The 23,915-nt window shown below is 39.7% G+C and overlaps 1 protein-coding gene across 1 annotated transcript in view; it reads right to left on the bottom strand.

Annotated features, from left to right (window-relative positions):
* Nucleotides 1-4,685: 4,685 nt before the first annotated feature.
* Nucleotides 4,686-23,915, bottom strand: part of LOC133135871 (collagen alpha-1(XXV) chain-like) — an 84,716-nt gene continuing 65,486 nt past the window's right edge. The window contains exons 30-34 of the mRNA XM_061253191.1: nucleotides 23,616-23,642; nucleotides 22,424-22,477; nucleotides 16,396-16,473; nucleotides 11,012-11,050; nucleotides 4,686-10,401 (exon numbers count right to left, since the gene is read on the bottom strand). Coding sequence (XP_061109175.1) covers nucleotides 10,399-10,401; nucleotides 11,012-11,050; nucleotides 16,396-16,473; nucleotides 22,424-22,477; nucleotides 23,616-23,642 — 201 coding nt within the window. The 3' untranslated portion in view covers nucleotides 4,686-10,398. The remainder of the gene's footprint in view (nucleotides 10,402-11,011; nucleotides 11,051-16,395; nucleotides 16,474-22,423; nucleotides 22,478-23,615; nucleotides 23,643-23,915) is intronic.

The raw sequence follows: 23,915 nt of genomic DNA, 5'->3' as shown, positions 1-23,915 counted from the left end.
TTCCTTTATTGGTCAATATTGACATGTAGAAGTGTTACGACCTGGTCTAAGGTCAGGCCATAACTGGGTAAAGGATAGGGCAGTGGGGTGTGGACTGGGGAGTGGGTATGAACACTGCAGGCCGACGAGTAACTCCAGTCCCATCTGCCTAACCAAATCTAAATAAACCTCGCTAGTATTCAAAGGTTTAACCGGGCTCAAAGCGGTTGTGTAGCCAACCCCAAATAGAGATCAGATCTCTGCCTAGGATCGCCATCCAAAAAGAATGAAGGAAAAGTAATAAAGTAAAATAGCAGTCCCGATGGATGTAATCCTGAATAACCAGTCACTACCGTAACTAGAGGGGCAAAGTCGGTCGGGGTTGGCGAATAGGGTCGTGCACGAGTAAGTCACTGGGTAAAGCAAACCAAAAAGGTTTGGCTGGGCTAGAATCAAGAGTTGTAAAGAATAAAGCGAGGGTCAGAAGTCAAACAAGGTGAGGCAATGGTCGTACGCAAAATCTGAAGAAACAAATCGAAATGACTATGGGAGAGTCACAAGTCAAACAAAAATCCATGCATACACAAGTCAATAGAAGCAATTGGCAGCCCAAAAGGCCGGAAGAAAAATCTCTGGCCAAGTAAAATGAAGAATAGTTGTGCATTCCGCAAAGATGCACAACAAAGTATAAACAAAGCTTACGAACGTCGTAAGAAGATGTCTTCCATTCATTGCATCAAAGCATTTTCTTACCAAATGAAACTCCTATGAGTTTGGTGTGGGAATGTTATTTGCGAAAGCAGAAAAATCTAAATTGAGTGTCTTGTCATCTCTGATCTAATAATTGAGGTATGCATTGGCAAATGTTGTAATACAGAGTTTTGTTTCCACAGAATAGTACTATTTTGAGACCTCAAATCCTTGTATTTGTAATTTGAGTGCATGTCCGCAAGGTGGCACTAAACCTACTTCAATAACAGTGCTTTTATTGTCCACAAGGTGGCATTCTTGGGCAACTCCAGATGGTGTATAGTACAAGTAGAAGCCTATACTTGCAGATAACTCCATATACTTAGTCACTATTCAGTATAACGACAGTCAATACGATAGAGACGAGGGGTTGATTATATAGTTGCTCTTTTACGTAGAAATACATGATCAAAGTGTGATTTAAGAAATGTTGAGGCTTGTTTTTAACACGTCTAGCTTGTAGTTACATAATTGGACTGTCCGTGAGAACTATGTGAATATTGTAAAATATTTAGAAGCTTTAAATGTAAGCATTTCAAATTGTTTATGAAATGCAGTCATCTCTGGTTACTGTTCGGCTGATGAGGTTTTAGAACCCAATCTGTAATTTGTAATCTGTAAAGGTTAAAACAGGACAGTCAGTGCGCTGAAAGGGAATATGGACTTGTACATCAGTGAGTGAAAAGGGAGGCTGAAAAGGTGTCTTGTATAAGACCGATTCTCTCTCTAGCACTCAGTAGCACTTTGATATTGTTCCCTCAATGAAAAGCATGTAATGAATTTCATATGTTATTTCTCTCCTGCTCCCTGTGCCTGCCCCGTTTGCGTTTGTGTCTTTTCCCTGCCTGTTCCTACTGGATCGGTTTCCTTTTCCACCGTGGTTGTGGAAATGACTTTGGGCTCATTCCAATCGCTTTTCCCCTCTTTTTTTCCCCTTTTTTGCTCCTGACCTGGAATTCGATGGAGCTCCACCATCTTTAAGGACATTCCAACACATTAAATGTTCCTTCTTGGAGCTAGAAATAATGCCTCCAGTTTTTCCTATGAGCAAGAAAACATCAGCGCATCCTTTGCGGAAGTATTTTTCCAGAAATCCCGACGTCTTAAGCGATCGACCTGTGGATCCACCTCTCCCCATCTGCCGCGTCTGTAACTGGTGGCTTCGAACTGACGTTTGAAGGGCCAGGGGCATTCCGTTTCCGAATACACGGCTTCTCGATTTCCCCATTTCCTTTCCCTGCCACTTTTCCTAGCCTCTCCCGATGGGTGGAGCGAGGGGTAGATAAAAGAGGAGGAAAAGCGATGAGGAAAATAAGCCACTGGAACGAGCCCTGGCTGGCCTTGGGCTTTTCCCTCGACGGAACGTGTTCAGTGGGCCGGCTTGCTGAGAAACAGCCGAATCCTCCATTTCACGGAGAGCGATGACCACATAAATCTCCTCTGTCGACTGGAGGCAGGAGGCAAGCGCTCATTTCAGTCTCCGGTCAGACCTGGGTGAAATACGTAATCGTTTTGGATTCAACTACATTTCTGTGCTATACTCGGCTTGTCTGGTTTATTGGAACCTATGAAATACTCTCAAAGTGCAGACACCGCCTTCTGGTCTTCTTGGTCGGCTCAGTTGCACCAGGCAAGATCAGTCGAGCACTGAAAAGTATTAGAATCTAAAACAATTACACATTTCACACATTTGACCCAGGTCTGTTAAATGTTATTTCCATTCAATGTAGTATGTTTCAGTCTCCATCCAGTGCAGTTTTAGGTTGGCTGTATTTTTGCCCTCAACAGCGCCCTGAGGGCTGACAACTGTGTCGAAAGGGTAATCACATTGTAATTTTGTGCCTGCATGTTTGGTAGTCAAGTGGGGAAGGAAAAAAATGAAAAGAGCCGCCTTGTTTACTGAAAATGTGGTTGTGTCTTTCATACAGGAGATCAGTGTTCAAGTCCTTTTATATTCTCGTAAAATTAGTAAAAGAAAAAACACAACAAGCACTCCCCGGCCAAGTCAAGATAATACATAACTTTGCCACTTTCCCCCTAAAATTATAGTATATACAGGAGGAATTTAATCCTGTGTAATATATCAATATAACATCCCTTCTTTTGTAACATGCAACACTCGGTCTTAAGACGTAAATGTCATAACGCGATCCCACGTATCTTTGTTTTTGTTCTGGATGCTTCCTATCCAATCACGTTCATTCTTCAATTACCAACGGTGTGCGAGTAAGGCGGTTTATTCATCAAATGAGTAGGGAGCTACTGTCAGTCCGTCAGTCACCATGTCAGTCTTCGTGCTGTGCACAAAATTCTAAGTATCCGCTGAAACTCAGGAAGACTCGAGCCTAATTGAGAGGGGAGTGAATAAGTAATGGAGATGGGCTTGGGTTGAAGAAAAGGGTGGGGACAGGCAACCGCTTAACACTTGGTGCAAGAAACTCTGAAGTTGTTTCTGTACGTTATGTGACAAGAAACTTATATTTCCTTATATTATGTTTATCTGACAAGTTTTCCTTAAATGCTGATGAGTCTACAAGCCTGAACATTCTTAATGTCCTAGTTAACTATTATGATGATGATCTTGGCAAAGTTTCAGTCCCTTTAAGTCCTGCCAATGCCTCTGTACTCTGCTGTAGGAGAAGGCATTTTTCGGATGAGAAGTAGGGTTTATGCGTAGAATTAGGATTATGAAAACGGCAAGTGTTGGGGTGGGTCAAATGACAATTAGTGTTAACCTAGGTCATCTTTAGAATTAGAGTTAGGAAAATTAGGGTCAGGAAAATTCTCACTATTTCAGAATGCACACAACAGCCAATCTCCAATAATAAAAAAGTTTGCCAAATTCCTTTTGAATGCATCCTGCAATTGCACAGAATGTATCCCTTTGAATGATGTGCATTGGGCAAAAGCATGCAGTATCTAGACTTACGATGAAAACGAACGACTGCAACAATATTCTTACCAAATGTATACAGAGGGATTGTCTTCGGTTTCTCAAAAAGTACTCATTGCAGTATTCTGGTCACAGCTATTGTGCTTCTGTCACTGAAGTCAACCCCAATGATTATACACCAGATGCAGACAGCGTTTAATTTAAGGCCTTCACAAAGTGTTCTGGATGCATTACAGAAGTTGGGGGGGCAGGGGGTGTGTGCTAACTGGATGAAACAGGCTGTTGGGGGTCATATTACATAACCTGTTACAATTCGTTCAGAGATGTAGATAGACATTGGTCGAGAGAGTTGAGACAACTGCTGTCATTTGTGGGGGGGCGACATTAGTTAAGCAGGTGGTTGTCTGGCAGTCAGAGAGTCGGAGAGTTTTGTCCTGAGTGTGTTGAAGTGTCCCTGAACAAGACACCTAACCCCCAGTTTCTCCTTGCGAGGTGGTCAGTGCCTTACACGGCAGCCATCAACGTTGGTGTGTGTTCTGTGTGTGTTTGTGAGGGAATGGGTGAATGAGTGAATGAGAGGCATCAATTGTAAAGCACTTTGGATGAAAGCGTGATATAAATGCAGTCCATTTATCATTTAAAACTAAATTGGTAAACAGGATTTGGCTGTAGAAAGCAGCTTCTCTTGACAAAGTGAAAAGCATCAGGCAGTTAATCCTTCTTTCCCCACCTGCAACAGTAACCTCTCTGGCTGTCTACGGTTAGAAAAACATAGTTTTATAACTTCTGTTATTCACGTATGTGTATTGATGGGATCGGGATTGCCAAATCGGGTAATCACCCCAAATGTTGGAGAACAAATTAAGGGCATTCGTTTCAATGTAAATATGAATGGTGGTAAGTATTATGGCATATTTCAAAATAAGGTGATTATTGATGATTTATTGAAAATTTGTATGGAAGTCAACTGAAGAGGAGGGAATATGCGGTTAAATAAATATCTGTCAGACTGAATGACCACAGAAAAAGAAATAGTCAACACAATTATTACACAAAACCATGGTTATATTTATGGCAACATTTTTATTAACAAATGAAACTGAACAAATTAACAAACTTGTTTAACAAAAATGTCCATATCCAGAACAACCTCAACAATATCCATATGCAGTTTTAATTAATAAACCGTATATAATTTACATCAATAGATGTCTCAAATTAGTGATGTTATCATTTACTTTGGAAGATGATGGGGGGTTGTTAAGATTTCACTTAATAATATTCTTTAATTTGTAAATTTGGTAAATACCAAAACAACTGAAACTCCGAAAGAGGTAAAACTTTGTATTTGGCTCCAACAGTACAGTCTCACGAAACGGTTTTGAAATGCATACTGAAAAAAGGCAAAGTCTGAAACCTGAAACAGGAAATCGAAAACATCAAAGTAGAGTAGCAAATGTGTCCCAAAAAGTTACAATACAAACACTTACAAAGTAGTAAAAAGTACAAACAAAACAAGACAACCATAATTGTTACAAAACGAAAAAAAACAGGAGGGAAATATGAAAGACAGTGTCTGAGACTATATTCTCTGGAAAACAAAGAAATCAATCAAAGAAATGTTCTGATGAGGATTCAAGTTGCTCAGTTTTGAAAAGAGATTGTACCGGACTGAATTTGAAAGCTGTCAGACTGAGGTCTGCTTTGACTAGGTGCATATTGTACTTGTATATGCACCAGACTTAAGAAGTTGAACCTTACATTTGCCTTACATTTCTGGATAACCTGATTGTGTAACACAAGTGTTTGTTTTGGTAGACCCGAAGGATTAAGACGAGCCGCATAACAAGATGGATAAAAACCTTACATTGGCATAACGGGCAAATGAATCATCATCCAAAAAAAGGGGACTATATAATTTATCTTCATGATTAATCACAGTTATGGTATTTGATGCATTTTAGAACACATTTTAACATTTAAACCAAATGAAGTACAGTACACTACTAATATAATTACAACAGACAATTATTAGAAATAAAAACTATAATGAGCAGTTGACAAATGCCACGTTTATATTTCATTATACATATATTATTGATCTACATTCAATGCTCAATTTAATACATTTGCCTGGGTATTCAAATGATTACTTCCCAGTAGCAGTCAACAAATTAAACACTGGCATTATGTGGTTTTCTGGACTATATTAAACACATAGTGCATATTCTGAAAACAAAAAGCATTCCACAGCAATATACATTTCATGATGTTGGGGATGGAGAAACAAAAACAAATGCAAGAACAGCAATGCTGCCGTTCGATGACACAATTCCAAATAACGGATGCACCCAACACAGTACCTTAAAGGAAACCTCAGGCATTCCGATAATTTGTACTTAATTTACTTATCAGACTATGAATAAATAAATTTAGAAATTTTTAGTAGGGCCTTGAATTTCCTGGGCGCCACCATATTTGCAAGTTCGCAAATCATCTAGGGAGTGAGGTCACATGCTTGCTCACTGTTGCCGCATTACAAGTATAGCATAGCCTAGGAAATTCAAGACTGGATAAGGTCTTACTTGACTTCACTACTTCGCAGTAAATAAAATAAAAACTAAAGGTAAACAAAGAATTTGTATTTATTCATGGTCTGGTACATAAATTCAGTGAGAATTATTTGAATGCCAGAGGTTTCCTTTAAAGGGGCAGTTCACCCAAAAAATGAAATTAAAGTATTTTCACTTACCTAGAGTACTATGCAGTTAGTTTAGCTGAGATGTGATGTTATAATATAATGGACCTCTCCGGGTCTAATCTTTTCATGCTCATTAATGCGACCACAACTTAAAGCTAGAAACTCACCAGGAGCATTTTTTTTCCAAAAATACTGTCATAGTTACTCACGGACATCAACAGAGCTCAAAAAAACCACATTAACTTGAGAACTAGTTACTGTTACGCCATTCAGACATTTCTGGCAAAGATACAGAGTTTGGCAAGTTAATGATCAAAACAATGCACCACTTCACCCAATCACTTCACCCAGAATACTGGTGTGAAATACTTAAATTTCATTTTTGTTTGAATGGCCCCTTTAAGTAGATTTGAGTTATTCTACACCTACATTTCTGCGGATTTCTGCAGTCTGGTCTAACCTGCAGATACATCAAAGCAGCATTATGGAGCCAGACCAGGAATTGAAAGAAAAGAAATATATGTAAATTAATGCGACACTTATTGACTGTGCTTCTTTGTTACTGTATGTACCATATGAACAAAGTCTATCTACCGGACAAAAGAGCCACTCAGGTGCCCACATCACAACCTACTGTGGCAGAAAAGTTTCATATGTTTATGAGCATGTACATTCCATACGGGATTCCTTTCCACAAAGTAATATGTTTCAGTACTGTCTGACAGCAACACATTCAGTGTTAAATCAATTCTGATAAGAGTATTCTAAAACTAAAAGTAAATATTGTCCCTTTCGGATTTAACAGAGGTGAATTTAGCTGTGTCTGCTAAGAAATAGGGAGGGAAATAAGCAGATAAAAATGGCATGAGAACTGGAAGAAGTGAGCCCATGTCCAAAGGAATGCCTATACATAACCAATAAGCTAAGAAAGTGTAAAAAATAAATAAAGTACAACTTAAAACAGTAATTAAAATATAAAAGTATACACATTACACAAAACAAACTTAAATGTACTGTAACAAAAAATAAAAATAGTCTGGTTGGTGCATACAGTGATTTTCCTTCAGTGCCCAGTTAACAAGCTGATAGCACCATCAAAGACATGGAAGGAACATTTCAGGAATATCAAACAATGTTAACATCAAGAAAAAGTCATAATAATAACTAGGGGGGGCATTTACCTCCATGCATTTGAATGCTAGGATAGCATTTCAAAAAAGATAAAAACTTGTATTTGGAAATATAATTCATAACAGAGTAAATTTTGAAATCGCAAATATCTAAGTTATGACAAAAATGGGTTCTGTCGATGGACCTTTTCTGTAATACTCCTTAATACAAAAATGTTGTGCATATTGACAAGATAATTTCTGTCTCTACCAATAGCAAGATGAGGGAGTGGTCATCTATCTTTTAGTGTTACTACAGATAAAATAAACACCTTCTACTGAAACAATCCTGAACAATTTCAGTGGCAGAAGAAGGAGGAAGTTAATTTGATGCTGGTGTTGGAATGTAATGTAAATTTGACATAGCCCAACAATCATCATGCGCATGCATTTCTATACATAACCTTCCGTTGAAATTACAATATAAAATCTGTTAAATCATACTTGTTGTACCAGACGTCTAATACCATTTTGTTTGCATGCAGGATGAAATTGTTTAAAACTGTAAAGAATGGAATGGGGAGAGGGGAGAAATATGTTTTTCGCTCCCCAATATCTTACCTTGTAAACACACCTAGAATACTATAAAAGTATAATAGAGTTTTCCGTGAATTTGTTTTTCACAAAAGACAGGAAAAACAGATGTTTATGGGGCAACTTCACCAGCAAATGTTTTCTGGAGAAACTTTATGATGTAGAGATAGATTCAGACAACAGAGGAAACAAAATGACTCTACTTTTGTCTTGTCATCATCATCAACTCTCCCAGGAATTTGATAGCTTTGCCATAAAGCTTATGCTATTGACATTTTGAAAGCTCATATTTCAGTGGCTGGTCCTTAACTCAGGCAATCTTATAAAATTACAGTGAAAATGATTTTCTGTACAATATTGTCCCAAGAAATAAAAATAATAAAAAGTGACAACTCACTTGGACAGATTTTGCAGTTCCTATTCTGTGGGACATGAAAAATCTAAGTAAATTCCAAATGGAGCATAAGTCATGAACCAGTTTTCTTATCACAATGTATCTGCACTGAAGCAGAAAAGGCATTCTCTGTTCCAATGCAAAATGCTCTGTATGATCGATTACCAAGCTATGCTTTGATAGTCTATGATCTATTTAAAATTCCTCTTACACAATATAAATAGTTTTTGTTGAAGCCACAATATACATTAAAAATAATAAGTAAAAAAGCCTTCATTTGACATTTTCAGGGAGAGCTTCATAAGATAATACAAATAGTAAGTACTGTTGGTTTTTAATACTGCAGAATTGGACATAACAAGGATACCATCATACAATAAACAAACCATTCCTATCACTTAAAGTATGATAAAAATGTCCATATTTCCAACAATGGGAATGAATAACAAAAAGCTTGAGGCACCAAAGGCTATACACAATAACAAGAAATTACAATATAAAAAAACAAAAAAAACAATAAATCATAACATCCATCAACACTCCTCCCCTACCATATCCGGTTAGTTAATCCTCCGTGTAATCTCACTCAATGGAATCTCATGTGAAGAGACTCCTTTGGTTGCTATCAAGATTATGATACACTCTCAGAAATAAAGGTACGGTGGATGTACGTTGTTGTTCTTTTCGGAACAAATCACCCAAGTGTACCCTGAAAGTACGATAATGTGGGTAATTTGGGTACTAATGAGGACCATTTACAAGCAAATTAGTGATATATTTGCTCGCTCTAGGGTACCACCCCAGTGACAAGCACTTGTACTTTTTAGGTCATTTCTGTAGCTTTTTTCCTGAGAGTGTAGGCATGTTGACGGGTGTGCCTTCATCGTCCCCAGCTGAGGGACCACTGGATCCAAGTAGGCCCGTAGAGGCCAGGCCTCTCTGATACCGAACAAATCCTGTCCAATGTCCTCACGTAAACCCGACTCAAGCAGCTCAACCCGGCTAAGCGGTAACAGAGCGCCTGCGGAAGGCTCTGTTTCTCCTTCTAACTCCCAGGGACAAGTGCTGTTTGAAAGCATCGGCTTGAACGTAGCAGATGCTGGGATTTTTACGGACCCCCAGGAACCCCGGGCAAGTGCTTTGGTGAGGGACCACAGACCTCAACGATCAATCCGTAGGCCTCTCGCCACAATAAAAAAAAGAGAGCTACTCATCTTCGTCCACTTGGGGAATCCACTGCTTTCAAGCCACCAACCAAGGGGTGACTCCCTTTTGAAGATGATGTGGAAACGAGACGACAACCACAACAACAACAACAACAAAAAACATATTCAGAGCTTTGCGATTTCTTTTTTTTTTCTTGTAAATTAGTTGCCATGATCCATCCAAGTTAATTTATGAAGAAGCCATAAACTGAATCACGCTACACCAACGATATTTATTACCCACGCACTGGTATTCTTAATTAAGCACAGCACTCATGCTTTTTTTGTTCTAGTTTTTTGTAGTTAACATAGAAGGTTTTATTCAGCTGGTGGTAGTAATGGCATGGAATAATGACAAGCTTGAGATGAACACAAACAACATGTCCGTCATCTCCCGTTTTCGTCGAATCCAGCCCAGGTCCCTTCCAAGGACTCGTCTGCACAGCCTGTGCAGTGCGCCCCCTATAGGTCAGGATGTCCAGTTCTCCTCCTTGGACTTTGTCCAATGCGAGCAAAGCTACAAGTTGGACTTAAGCCCCCAGTGCAGGCTCTGTGTACAGTCACACACCTGACCACCACAATTCTGGCACAAGATTTATTTTACACACTTTTGTTAACCGCAAACAAGTTAGAAGCAGCTACACGTGAACTTCATGGGCACTCTTGCAATATATTTATATATTCATATCTTCAATTTAAAAAAATATAAATAAAAATAAAATAATGTCAAATGATGCGTTATTTACAAACTCCATGCGCTTGGGTTAGACTGATCACTGCAAGAAAACAAAGGGAAAGAAACGTAAGGTAACACTGTTAAGGCATACAGGTGACATACAGGTCTTGTAAGTCAGGTTTCTGGTGAGAACAAGTCTGTATTACTTATCCAGTAAATGCAGTCACAAAATGCTTATGTCAAATGTAATGTCTAAACATCACCATGCATCTGTATCACAGTAAACTTTAATGCAGTGTAGCTTGTTGTACTGAGCTTGTATTTCTGACTATAATAAACAAAACACATGCATGTATGGAACATGATTCCCTGTTTAAAGTACATTTTAAAGCATAATTTGATCATGCTGTTATCAATACTAAAAGGTCCAGTCTATTAATAATGTGCCTTGAGGCAAATGGATACCATTGAAATTCACAGAAAATGTACACTACATGAAACAACCCAGCATTCTCAAGTGTGAGTGATTAATTATGACGAAACATTATTTACACCCCCCCCCCAAAATAAATAAATAAATAAAATACAACACTGATTTTTGTGGCGCAAAAATTGTCTGTAGTATTCTAATGTAAGCATAGGAATATTGAATATCTGTGACCTGCTGGTGGTCCGTGCTCTACATGGATAATGTTATGTTTCATACGTACCTTTTGCCAACAGCCAGGCATTGGTAGACCATCAGGGCCCTAGTACAGTAAGCAAAAGAGCAGAGATGATATATATTTAGCACCACTTCATAAAGACGCACAGCAAATCAATGCAAATTTCACCATGAACTGCTGAGAATAGTTACTGAATTAATACTGCCCTACCCCATTTGACCGCCCCTAGGCACACACTAGTCAGGTTTTGGGCGCATATGAGTATGCTGTGCACATAAGGCAGTCAAACAGTGGCCTTAAAAGGACCCAAAAACCTTTTAGAGAAAGTAAAGACCATCCCCAAATTAGTCCTATCACAGAATGTCATTATCAGAAAGGACACATCAGGCCACTGTAATTGCTCTATGTTTACCCTACTGCAAGCAGAACAATGAGGAAAAAATATCAGCCATCATTATGATTCATCATGAATGAAATAGCAAAATACTGCTTTCACAATGTCCTATTTCTGTTTGAATAGTATGCTGTTTAGACATTATAAATAGCAAATAATTAAACAGTTCAAATAATTTCCCTAAAATGTTTTCATCTTTCATCAAATAAAAACACTGACCACAAAGGTAGTAGAAAGCATGAGCTGAAGCTTTATACATTTGCCACAAGTTTATGTTTCCTTACATGTTGTATTCATGTCTCATGCAAAAAATGGAAAAAATAACATTCAAATGGACCATCATGCACTGTGCACTGTATCACAAACCATACCATCCTGTGTTTAATATCCAGTGAGCACCATAATTCATTGGACAGTGACACATTTTCTGTTATTTTGATTATGTACTCTAACACTTTGAAAGGACACAATGACAATGAGGTTGAAGTGCAGACCATCAGTTTTAATGTGAGGGTATTTTCATCCATATAGAATTAAATGTTTAGAAATGCCAACACCTTTTGTACATGTTAAGGTACTGCAAGTATTGGTTTACAGATGTGTTTCATTAGGCAAGTTTGCACATTTATGTCGTGAGTGAATGCAGAAGAGAGCTGTTGATATCTTGTCTTGATTTGAGACTTTGCAATTGCCTACTAGTGTTGATGGAAAAAGCTGCCCATCATAAGTCTCAGAAATAAAAATCAATCAATCTGGAACACAGCAAGAATCCCGGACATGCCCAAGGCAAGAGTTTCATCCATTATTAACAAGTAAAACATACTGGTGCTCTTAATTATGTCAAAACACCAGGTAGACCAAAGAAGACCACTGTAGTAGATGAGCAGATAATATCTCTGAAAAAGGGGAGGGGAGGGCGGACTACGTACAAAACGTTCGATTTTTTTCTAAACAGTTCAACTGATATGGATGAAGCTGACACTTCATTTTCATTGTATCTTTTCAATCACAAAGTGCTAGCACAGAAGAATTTGAGAGTATTGATATTATTTTACAGGAGAAAATAACAAAGAAATTCACCGCTGTCCAATTAATTATAGTGCTCACTGTATTAAATCTGAAATTAAAACTAAAAGAAACTAAACTAAGCAAGAAAACATTCTAAATTACCAAACATGTGTAATTGCGTGAAGCCAGAGACCAAAAAGTGCATGTTATAGTGAATAACCCACAATGCTTTCATGGACACTTTTAGTCAAATGAATGGTTAATAAATATAATATGGTGACACTGTACAGTGCAGTCCGTAAGTATTTGGACAGTGGTACCATTTCTTCTCTTTTGGCTCTGTACTCCAGCATATTGGATTTGAAATGAAAATCAATAAAACATTTAAGTTGAGGGTATTTGTATAGCCCCCCCCCCCCCCCCATCTTAGGGGACCAAAAGTAATCGGACAGTTGGCTTCTCAGCTATTTCTATTTAATCACTTCATAAGTGCATGTACAGTAGTGTGCAAAAATGTGGGCACCTCCAGTCAAAAAGCCTTACACATTTCTTCCAATTTTAAGGCAAGATAACGGTTTATTTTAATTTTTTTCGTTTCAAAATAAAAAATAAAAAAAAGGAAAAAGGCCCTGTGAAAAGGTTTTGGAACCCTGTCAGCTAGTACTTTGTAACTTTGTAACTTTGGAAAGAATAACAGCTTGCAAACGCTTCCTGTAACCAGCTAAGAGTCTTTCAATTCTTGCTTTTGGAATTTTCCCCCATTCTTCCTGGCAGAACACCTCTAGCTCAGAAATATTCTTTGGCCTCTTGCATGTATGGCATGTTTGAGATATCTCCACAGGAGGTACTTCATGGTTGATTTTGAGGTATTTTTTTGATGGAATACCCAACCTTTCTTTAACTTCAATGTCTGGACTGACCTTCCAACATTAGCCTCTAGAATTTCTTAATATTTGGTGGAATCCATTCTTCTTTCCACTCGCACTATATTTCCTGTGCCCCCAGCTGCCAGACAACTCCAAAGCATAATGGATCCACCTCCATGCTTAAGAGTTGGCAAGGTGTTCTTCTTTACAAAGGCTTCACCCTTTTTTCTCCAAAAGATACCCTCTTTGGTGGTGGCCAAAAAGTTCAATTTTGGTTTCATCTGTCCAAAACACATTGTTCCAAAAGGCTTCAAGCTTCTCAATGTTTTCTTTTGCATTCTTAATTTTGTGTTGAGGTCGTAGGAAAGTCTTCCAGACCTTGCCTTTACTTCAACTGTTCCATTTATCTTCCCTTTCATAATAATGTTTCTGACAACATGTTTCTGCCTGCAGAACTGCTGCTCACTGGATGTTTTTGGTTTTTGCACCATTCTCTGCAATTCTCTGAGACTGTTGTGCGTGAAATCCCAGGAGATCAGCAGTTTGAGATACTCAAACCACCTTGTCTGACAGCAACAATCACTTAGGTCAAAGTCACTTAGATCACATTTCTTCCCCATTCTGATATTTCAGACAGCTCAATCTCTTGACCATGTCTGCATGCTTTTATTAATTTACTTGCTGCCACATGATTGGCTGATGAAATATTTGCATTAACAAGCTGGTGTACAGGTCTACCTAATAAAGTGATCACTGAGTGTATAACACCCCCAATACCATGTTTCACAGATGAGTGGGGTGCTTTGGTTTTTGGGCAGTTCCATTTACCCTCCAGACTTTGCTCCTCCTATCGCTCTGATACTTGGTCTCATCTGTCCACGAGACCTTTGTCCAGAACTCTGCAAGCTCTTTTTGGTACTACTGCATAAAGCCAACCTTTTTATGCAGTTTTTCCTTGTATCAAGAGTGATTTGCATGTTGCTGTGTAGCCTCTGTTGATCTGCTTGTGAAGTCTTCTCCAGTGAGTAGTCACTGACACATCCGAGCCTGTCTCCTGAAGAGTGCTTCTGATCTGTTGGACAGGTATTTGGTGGGTTTTCTTCATTATGACGGGAATTCTTTGGTCATCAACCCTAGAGGTCTCCCTTCGCCTACCAGTCCTGTTGTGATTGCTGAGCTCACCAGTGCTCTTTATCTTCCTAATGATGTTCCAAAGAGTTGCTTTTCGAAGCCTATTGTTTTGCCTATGTCTCTGACTGTTTTTTCTTATTTCTCAGCCATAATTGCTTCCTTGACTGTTATTGGCACAACTATTGTCATAATGTTGACAAATGGCAATAACAAACTCCAAAGGCTATTAAAAACCTAGAATCAAGACTAGATACTGAAAGGTTTATTATACCTGCACTAAGGAAGCAATTGAATGCACCTGACTAATCAGAAACAGGTGTACTTCCAACATGGATCACCCGATATGACCAAATGAACCAATTTTCATGGTTTAATTTTTAAATCCAATGTGCTGGAGGCAAAATTGGGACATTCTACCAATGGGACATTCTACCAATGTCCCAATACTTAAGGACTGCAATGTATATTGCACTTGATAGACAGTGGTGAACGCATCCAGTGATAAATACGTATTAAATTATACCCCCCCTCCCCCGTGAACACTTTGAGTGATATCAGCCGCATGCATTACATCAGATTCTCTGGCTTCTTTAAATAGAACGCTGTTGTTTCACGCAAAGCCAGATTAAACAGAAATATCAAACACATCCAGGATATGTGCGATGGTGGAATTGGATTCACTGACTGGGGACTGATTGAATTGAACTGACTGGGAGATAAATTGCATTTCCGTGTATCCCCCCCCACCATATGTTCTTGCTGTCATCTCCAGAGTGTGCCAAATTGGTACAGAGTCAGCAGGGGGTGGGACAGGAGCTGATTAGAGGGTAGAGGAGATGGTCAGTGAGGCTGAGTTTTCGGGAGACATTTTGGGAACAGGAGTCACAGCCAGTTAAATAGGAAGGAAGTAGGAAAAGAAAGGACATCCAGTGGAGGGGAAAGACATCGTTCCGCAAACTATTTACAATTACTGCGGACGTTCTTGTACAGAAATGCAGGGACAAGTTTCTCAGACAAATGTAGGAAAACAGGAGGAGCACAGCTCTTGGATATAGCTAGTTCAGATTCTGTGACGTATTCTGCTAAAGATTTAGTAGTAATGTTTTTACAGATGCATAGAGTGTCTGGAAGTACCTTTTTTTGGACACTTAGTGTAAGTAAAGATGTACATTTATTATATGTGTTTAAATCTCATCATGTTACACAAGACTAATAGGCTATTCCATACTGAAACAGGATTCCTTACTGAATAAATGTGTGTGAATAATTCAGCGTTTCTTATTGCCGACTTTATAACTAAAATAATAAAATGATAAATATTCCTTTTGGAGTAGTATATGGTGTTTCAGATGGGTATATCAATGGAATAGGCACTAACGGATACTGCCTTTAATAAATAATGCCTTGCCTTACTCTGGCTGAGTACGTTTTATATGGATAAACCTACTGATTACATTTGCAGAAATAGATTGCATTTGTATAGCACTTTCGTCACAGTCAAAGTACTTTACAGTGATGACAGGGAAATTCGCCTCAACCACCACCAATGTCTAGCACCCACCTGGGTGGCAGCCATTTTGAAATAAAATGATTAAAGTGATAAAAAATACCACTGGGTGGTTTCCCTTCCATGTGATGTGTTCTCTCAGCTGCATCTAATATATGCCCTAACTGAATTTAGTTTAAACTATGGAATGAAAATGACTGTAGTCAGTCAACAAACCGCAAAGTGAAGTAAATGGCGCTATATGGAAATAAAGAGAGATTGAGTGATTGATTTTACGTGCCATTGATGAAGACTAAAGCCCAAGGGCATGCAGGATGGAGGGGAAGGTGGAGGGGAGTGGGAGGGGCGGGTGGGGGTTTAGAAGAACAGCCCCATGTTACCCATGCGGAAGCCATGCTTGGGGCACGTGGCAAGCCGGACCCTTGCTTCCGCCAAGGGTGATTTGGGGGAACGGGGTGGGGTGGTCAGGGGTGGATAGGGGACAGGCATGCGCAGGGAGTAGGAAGGAAAGAGAATACTGTACCAATTGGCACGGGGCATCCAGCCCGTCCAGACCAGGCTGGCCCGGCTCCCCCTTTTCACCCTTAAATCCCCGGAAACCCTGTTTGTGGAGATTAACTGGGAGTGTTACTGGGAGAGAAGGTGGGAAGGGAGGGTTGGTTGGGGTGGGTCATTCACACTCTGCAGGGGTGAGCAGCCCTGTGCAGTGTGACCAGTTCCACCGCCACTACCATCAGCCCAGCACCAAACCAGCCTTTCTCTGTGACCTCCATAGACAAAGGACAAGGGATGTAGTCATTGGATTCGTCTACATATCCATAACCATTGGGAGGGTGAGGGTTGCCGTAATGTTGGTGGTTTTTCTAGAATATTTAAGTTTTCTTTCTTTTGAAGGGGGGGGGGGGGGGGGGTTTCCTCTGCTTTTGTATTGACAGAGGAACAAGGGGACATTTGGGTATCGTCTTGGTGACCTTGGCAAACAAAGGTCACCATGCTCGTTACATGTTTGTGCACATATTGGGGTGGCAGAAAGTGGGCTGTTTCTGGGCTGAGATGGGTGGGGGAGGTTGTCTTGGTCACACACGCACACACACACAAGTGGCTCCTCCACCCCTCTGGGTTTCGTCACTGAGAGGCGACCTCCAGCTTTCAGCTGGGACATACCAATGGGCAGGGGGCATCTAATCCAGGGGCACCCTGTTCTCCTTTCTCCCCCTTAGGCCCTTTTTTCCCCTTCTTTCCCTTCTCCCCCTGTGGACACAATGGTACGGTCAGGTACAATTATCTCTTCTTTTTCACAGAGCAGATTCAGGCTACTTGGATCCAATGAGGACGACCATTTAAGGATGACTGTTTCAGCAACTCACTGCTAGATGTAGAGCATGGTGTCTCAACTAACAATCAAATTACCTAAAAGGCTGCGAACTAGTTACATTTTAAAATATGTACAATATTTTGCCAATATTGGCTATTTTGGCACATAATGCAATGGCTTCAGAAAGTATTCAGACCCCTTCACCCTTTGCTCAATTATGTTGTAGTTTCTTGCCCATCAATCTACACTCAATAATCTATAATGAAAAAGTGAAAAAATGTTTTTTTTTTATTATTATTTTTTTATCTTGTAAATGTATAAAAAATCTGAAATCTCTCATTCAGACCCTGAATTCAGTATATTGTAGAAGCCCCTTTGGCAGTGATCTATGCCTTGCCACAATTTTATCACAAAAGTCTACAGAGACTTTCTTGGATTCATGGCCTGGTTCTTGTCCAGATGTGCAGCGTAAATTCTGAGACCTAATATTGACAGGCTTGTGCCTTTCTAAACTGTGTCCAATCAATTCAATTTACTACACTACCCTACACCAATCAAGTTCTAGACACATCTCAAGGATAATTAAAGCAAACAGGATTCATCTCACCACAGTTTGGAGTGCCACAGTAAAGGGTCTGAATACTTATGCAAATGAAAGATTTCAAGATTCATATTTTTAATACATTTACCAAAATTTATAAAAACATGTTTTCATTATGGGTTATTGAGTGTAGATTGGGGCGGCACGGATGGTGCAGTGGGTAGCACTGCCGCCTCACAGCAAGGAGGTCCTGGGTTCGAATCCCCGTCGGCCGGGGCCTCTCTGTGTGGAGTTTGCATGTTCTCCCCGTGTCTGCGTGGGTTTCCTCCGGGTACTCCGGTTTCCTCCCACAGTCCAAAGACATGCAGGTTAGGCCGATTGGAGAGTCTAAATTGCCCGTAGGCATGAGTGTGTGAGTGAATGGTGCGTGTGCCCTGCGATGGACTGGCGACCTGTCCAGGGTGTATTCCTGCCTTTCGCCCAATGTATGCTGGGATAGGCTCCAGCCCCCCTGCGACCCTGATCAGGATAAGCGGGTTCAGATAATGGATGGATGGATGGATGGAGTGTAGATTGATGGGCAAAAATGGCCATTTTATCCATTTAAAATTAAATAAAAAACACAATAAAGTGTGCCACTGTACATGAGGTGTATATTTCTAATGCCACCCACTTGAGTTAGAACGATTAACGATTAACTTTCCAGAAATGCGCGGCAATCATGTCTTATGATCCCAGAAGATCACTCTCGATCAAAAATCCGAAAGTTCCTCTTCAAGTGTTTGGTATTGTAAGGGAAATAACTTTTTCAAAGTCACTGTGGCAGAGGAGAAGGCTTCATACACTTCTGATCTAGGATGGCTGCAGGTGCCGAATCACCTGAAATCTCTTTTACACAAATCCTGCCTGCATGGGCCACAGACCCGGGTCAAATATGTAATTGTTTTGAATACAAATACTTTTCCATGCTCTACTGAGCTTGGCTGGTGTTTTAGAACCTAAGAGATACTCTCAGAAAGTGCAAACCCCACTTTCTGGTACTCTTGGTTGGCTAAATTGGGGGCAAGCAAGGTCAATTGAGTACAGAAACGTATTTGGATCCAAAACAATTATGTATTTGACCCAGGTCTGATAGACAATGCTACAACCAGTAATACACCTCGATATTGAACATTATTTTACTGTACTGAAGCAGGCAATGACTTGGCTTTAGGGTAAAACGGAGCCCCCTACCTAGGATTCAAACCAATAACCTTAAAGCTGCAAGTCCAGAGCCTGAAACATTATGCTAGTCTATCACCTTGTTTAATATCCTATATCACAATACAGGAGCAATTACTGGTGAAAACTGAGACCAGCTGAATGGTTTCCGGCACTTGATGAGATGCACTTATTCTCAGAAAAAACTGCAGGAATGAAAAGAGAACCTGGATGAAAAATAATGAAAATACCTTCAATGGTCGCCCTCGCTGAATCAGAGATATTAGATAACACGGCAGTAAAGGGGGGAGATTAACGGGGGAGATATTACCTCACATGGGAGGGGGGGTGGGAGGACACTACAAAGCGACAGATAAGGGAAAGGCACTGGAGTGAGCAGTGCGCCGAGTCCGGAAAGTTCCTTGTGATGCCAAGGGAAGAGGGGAAGGAGGGAAAGTGAACAGAAGGAACTCACAGGGCGGGAGGGAGGAGAAAAAGCAGAAGAGGGAAATGCCTCCGAGACACAGAACAACAACAGGAGAATGAGACTTCAGACGGGCAGGGCCACCGTATGCGATCAGTCACTCACTGACTTGCAACCAATCACTGTCATTGGAACCAAAACCTTTCTCGTTGATTCAAATACATCAGTGATTGGTGGCTCAGTGTAGGCCCACCCATTATGGATTTTGTGAAAACCTCAATCTCCCATCGCTAGCACAAAGCACACCCAATAATAAATAAACCCCGATAAGACATACCCACAAAAAGTATATACAGTAGCACAGGGGTTCCATTTTTGTGGCCAATTCCATGGAATTTAAGTCAATTCAACAAATTACAATTCACTTCATTCACCGAAAAATAATTATTATCGTTGCGGCAATTTATCACATTCATTTCGCAAATTGAATGAATTGAGATGGAACTGACCCTAAACCCTAAAAAGGGGAGTCCTGTCTTTCCTAAGACATTCCTGGTATGAATGCAGGCTCAGTCCAAAGCCTGGCACGAAAGCACCAAATCATGACTGAATTAACTGAATTAATCATGCTCAGTAAAATTAGCCATTTTTATTAGCGTGTCTGCACCCACACTAGCCCTTCTCTGATAAGACTGGATACCCCTGTTCAAGCACATTCGTAACCACCGCCTGGTAATACGCATTACCTACACAGTGGTTGTGATCGTGTTTCTGACAGAGACGAAAGTGTCCATAGTTAGCATGCTTCATAACACCAATAGGAACAAGCGTCAAAACATTCAAAGAATTGGTGTCATCTAAAAACATGATACTTTTAGTCAGTTTTAGACAATGGTTTTTTCTTTGTTATGTAAAGTTAGAGAAAGTGCAATGTAGAAAATGAATGCATTTTTCATTAAAGGAAAATGGGATGGCACAATTGCATGTGGTCACTTAATTGTGACATTGGACATATTATTTATCCGCCATCTTGTGGTGGGAGGCATGAAGTGCATGTGAAAAACGTAACCCAAGGAAAAACAGACGGCCCTGTCACAACAAATTCTATCCCCCTTACAAAACTTATCCCCTCTGGGGTCACATTTCCGGTTCCGTCTCTGCAATGTCGTCAATCATATTTGTTTACTGCTGTGTGTAATAGGCTCTGCATCGGCTAGCTAGCGATGCTTTTGTGAATATGTAGTGCTTCATATGTAATATCCCGATTATTTATATACATTGAACCATGATATAGGTTATATCTAGCCAGCTAGATAGAAAGATCCCTAGCTAGCTAGGAATAAAAAAACAGCTATGGCTTATCTTCCTAGTTAGTGAGCGATCTATCCGTCTGGCTGTCTCGCTAGCTAGATGTTTCTTATTTTGCTAGCTAGGGAGCTAACTTAAATATATCTACATTTGCTTATCTACTTCCCTACATATATTTATTGCCGCATGGTTTGCTGTCCGTTTTACTAACTAGTTAGCGTTACTGCAATTAGTCCACTGAGAGATGAGCACTAGCTATCTCTATCGCTATGTTAAACTGTAGGGAAATTGGAAATGTAAATGTTTTGCTAACTTACATACACCGGACTAAATAAATGCTTATTGACAGTAATGACTAAGCGTATGCTGTTCACATAAAGACACGCTAGCCAGTTGACGCTACCGTACGCATCAGGGGAATGTATCTTATAGATTGCATCATAGCAACCAACAGATAAAGCTTGGCAACCATGCTGTCGACTTGACGCTAACTCATGACGTTAACTTATGCATGAGGGGAACGTAACCGGAAACCGGAAACGTGACCCCAGAGGGGATAAGTTTTGTTAGGGGGATACAATTTGTTGTGACAGCCCAAATTAGTAGAAGTCAGTAATGATCTTATTTCAGTGCGATATTACACTGTTTCTTCATACACTCAGTGACCGCTTTATTAAATATATATCAGGCATATTCTTTAGACACACACTCAGTGACCACTTTATTAGGCATTTATCAGGCATAGACTTATTTGGTCTTCTGCTGCTGTAGCCTATCCACTTCAAAGTTCAATATGGTGTGTGTCTTTTGAGATGCTCTTCTGCATACCACTGCAGTAATGCATGGGTATTTCAGTCACTGTCCTCTTCCTGTCAGCTTGAACCCATCGTTCTCCTCTGATCTAATTAACAAGGCGTTTTTGCCCTGAGAACTTTCACTCACTGGATGTTTTTTTTTTTTTCACACCCTTTCTGGAAACTGTTGTGTGTGAAAACTCAAACCACCCCATCTGGCACCAACAATCATTGCATGGTCAAAGTCACTTCAATCACATTTCTTCCCCATTCATCCCCCATTTATGATGTCTGAACAACAACTGAACTGACCATGTCTAAGCTTTTATGCTTTGAGTTGCTGCCACATGTTTGGCTGATTATATATTTGCACTAACGAGCTGGTGTAAAGGTCTACCTAATAAAGTGGTCACTGACTGTTCTAGCCTCGTACACATACTGGCTATTTAGCACACATTTATTCTGCACATACATAAAACAGACAATAATAAAGATAAGAAAAGACAAGAGAAGTTAAGGAAATGTAGGAGAAGTAAAGAGTTTAGACTGTTAAGACGTTGAAACTGATTCTGCCTGTTGTCAATGGACTACCGTCATGTACTCTTGTGAAAGCATTACAATGTCTTGTTCTGGAATTTGCAAAATTATGAAATAGTACCACTAGGAGCATCAGAAGGGATTTTGATTCATGGCATGAAAAAATTAAAGTCTGAATAATGAATGGCATAACAATTAACAACAAACAATAATTTCTAATTTCAGAACCGGCAGTTAAAGGTTGATCATGTAAACCATAAGACCGAAATACAACCTTTCAATTTTGGCCCATTGCCGTTAAAAAATAAAATGTGTCAATGCAAACTGGATTTTAGCAGCTTATTTCTCTATCTAAAAACTCACTGTCCATTGACACCAGTCATTGCGTGTTATTTGTGAGTTAAAGACTAACTGAATCTATGGTTATATCACCTTTTCTCCTCTTTCTCCAATGTCACCTTTCTCGCCCCTTAATCCTGGTAACCCCTGGAAAATACAACTGCCGTTCATTACATGCCCTTTCAATCTCAACCGCCTGCTCTTTCAGCTCCCAAACAAAAGTGGCAAACTAAATTTAAAGTAAATGTCCAAATTTAAAGGAACAGAGGGAGAGTGAGGGCATGAGGCTGATATTGAGACAGAGAGACGGACAAAGAAAGAGACTTAAAATTTAAACTGAAAACGCAAGAGAGGAACAGCGAGAGAGAGAGAAAGAGAGAGAGAGAGAGAGAGAGAGAGAGAGAGAGAGAGAGAGAGAGAGAGGGGCAGAGGGAAACAGAGTGCAAGAGAGTGAGAGACATTTCAATAAAAGCAGGAGCATAAAAGAGAAAGTGAGAGTGAAAGAGAGAGAGAGAGAGAGAGAGAGAGAGATAGAGAAAAGGGGGAGATGAAGCAAAATAAAGAGTGAAGGGGGAATTGTAAATGTCCAAAGGTATGCTGCACTGGCTGTATAAATCTGAGTGACCAAGAAAATTAGCAGTTATACTGAAATAGCAGCATATGTTTAACCCTTTAGGGAAGACGTGTGATGTTTAAAAAAAAGGTTAACGGTATTGTTTGATAAGATCACAAATTCTGACATTATGCAAATAAAAAGGTAGTTACATGAGAGAAAATGACCAAATCATTTGATTATTAAATGATGACGTTTTTTGTGATTGACAGTCATCATATCATGACATCTTGATAAAGCAATATACTCAATGCTTGCCTCAATAAATCCACAAAATAAGTATCAAAATCATGCAAAATGGAAATCTGAAATTTTTTTCATTATCTTCTGGATTGTTTTAAATTGCAGAAAAACACTTTTATAATCTCAAGATGAATCTGTTTTGTAGAGCTTTAATCAGTCAACTGCCAAAGGCTTTACAAAAAATACAAAAGAAAACAAAAGAAAAATCCGGAAATTAATTTGGAATATAAAATGTGAATAAATGAGGAATGGCTGACAGACTACTCCTTTTGCCCCCTCTGATGCTTGTCTAGAATACAGACTAGAACAGAAAACCACAGAAAACCACAGAAAAACTACACTCCAGAACCTGACACCAGTGTCCCACTACATGTGATCTGAGCACAGAACCTAACGTTGACGCGGCAACCGCACACGCTCAGTACTCACATCCAATCCAGGTGTCCCCACAGCACCCTGGAAAAAATGGAATGAACAAAAATACAATTTAATAGAGGCAGGAATGCACATCTATTATCCGTAAATTACCAAATGTAAATTGCATGTGTTCATCTAAGTGACCAAAACAACTAACAGTAATACTGAAAAAGCAGCATACTACACTTACCCCTCTATACAAATGGAGAAACTATGTGCTAAAATAAGGCATTTACCCTCATAATGAGAACCTTTTTAACAGTCATCACAATAACCTATTTAAATATAACTCACTATATGAAATATAAAAAG

The sequence above is a fragment of the Conger conger genome, chromosome 8 (genome assembly GCF_963514075.1).
Source record: "Conger conger chromosome 8, fConCon1.1, whole genome shotgun sequence".
NCBI lineage: Eukaryota > Metazoa > Chordata > Actinopteri > Anguilliformes > Congridae > Conger > Conger conger.
The sequence above is the reverse complement of the archived record's forward strand: the minus strand, read 5'-3'. Positions and strand labels throughout refer to the sequence as shown.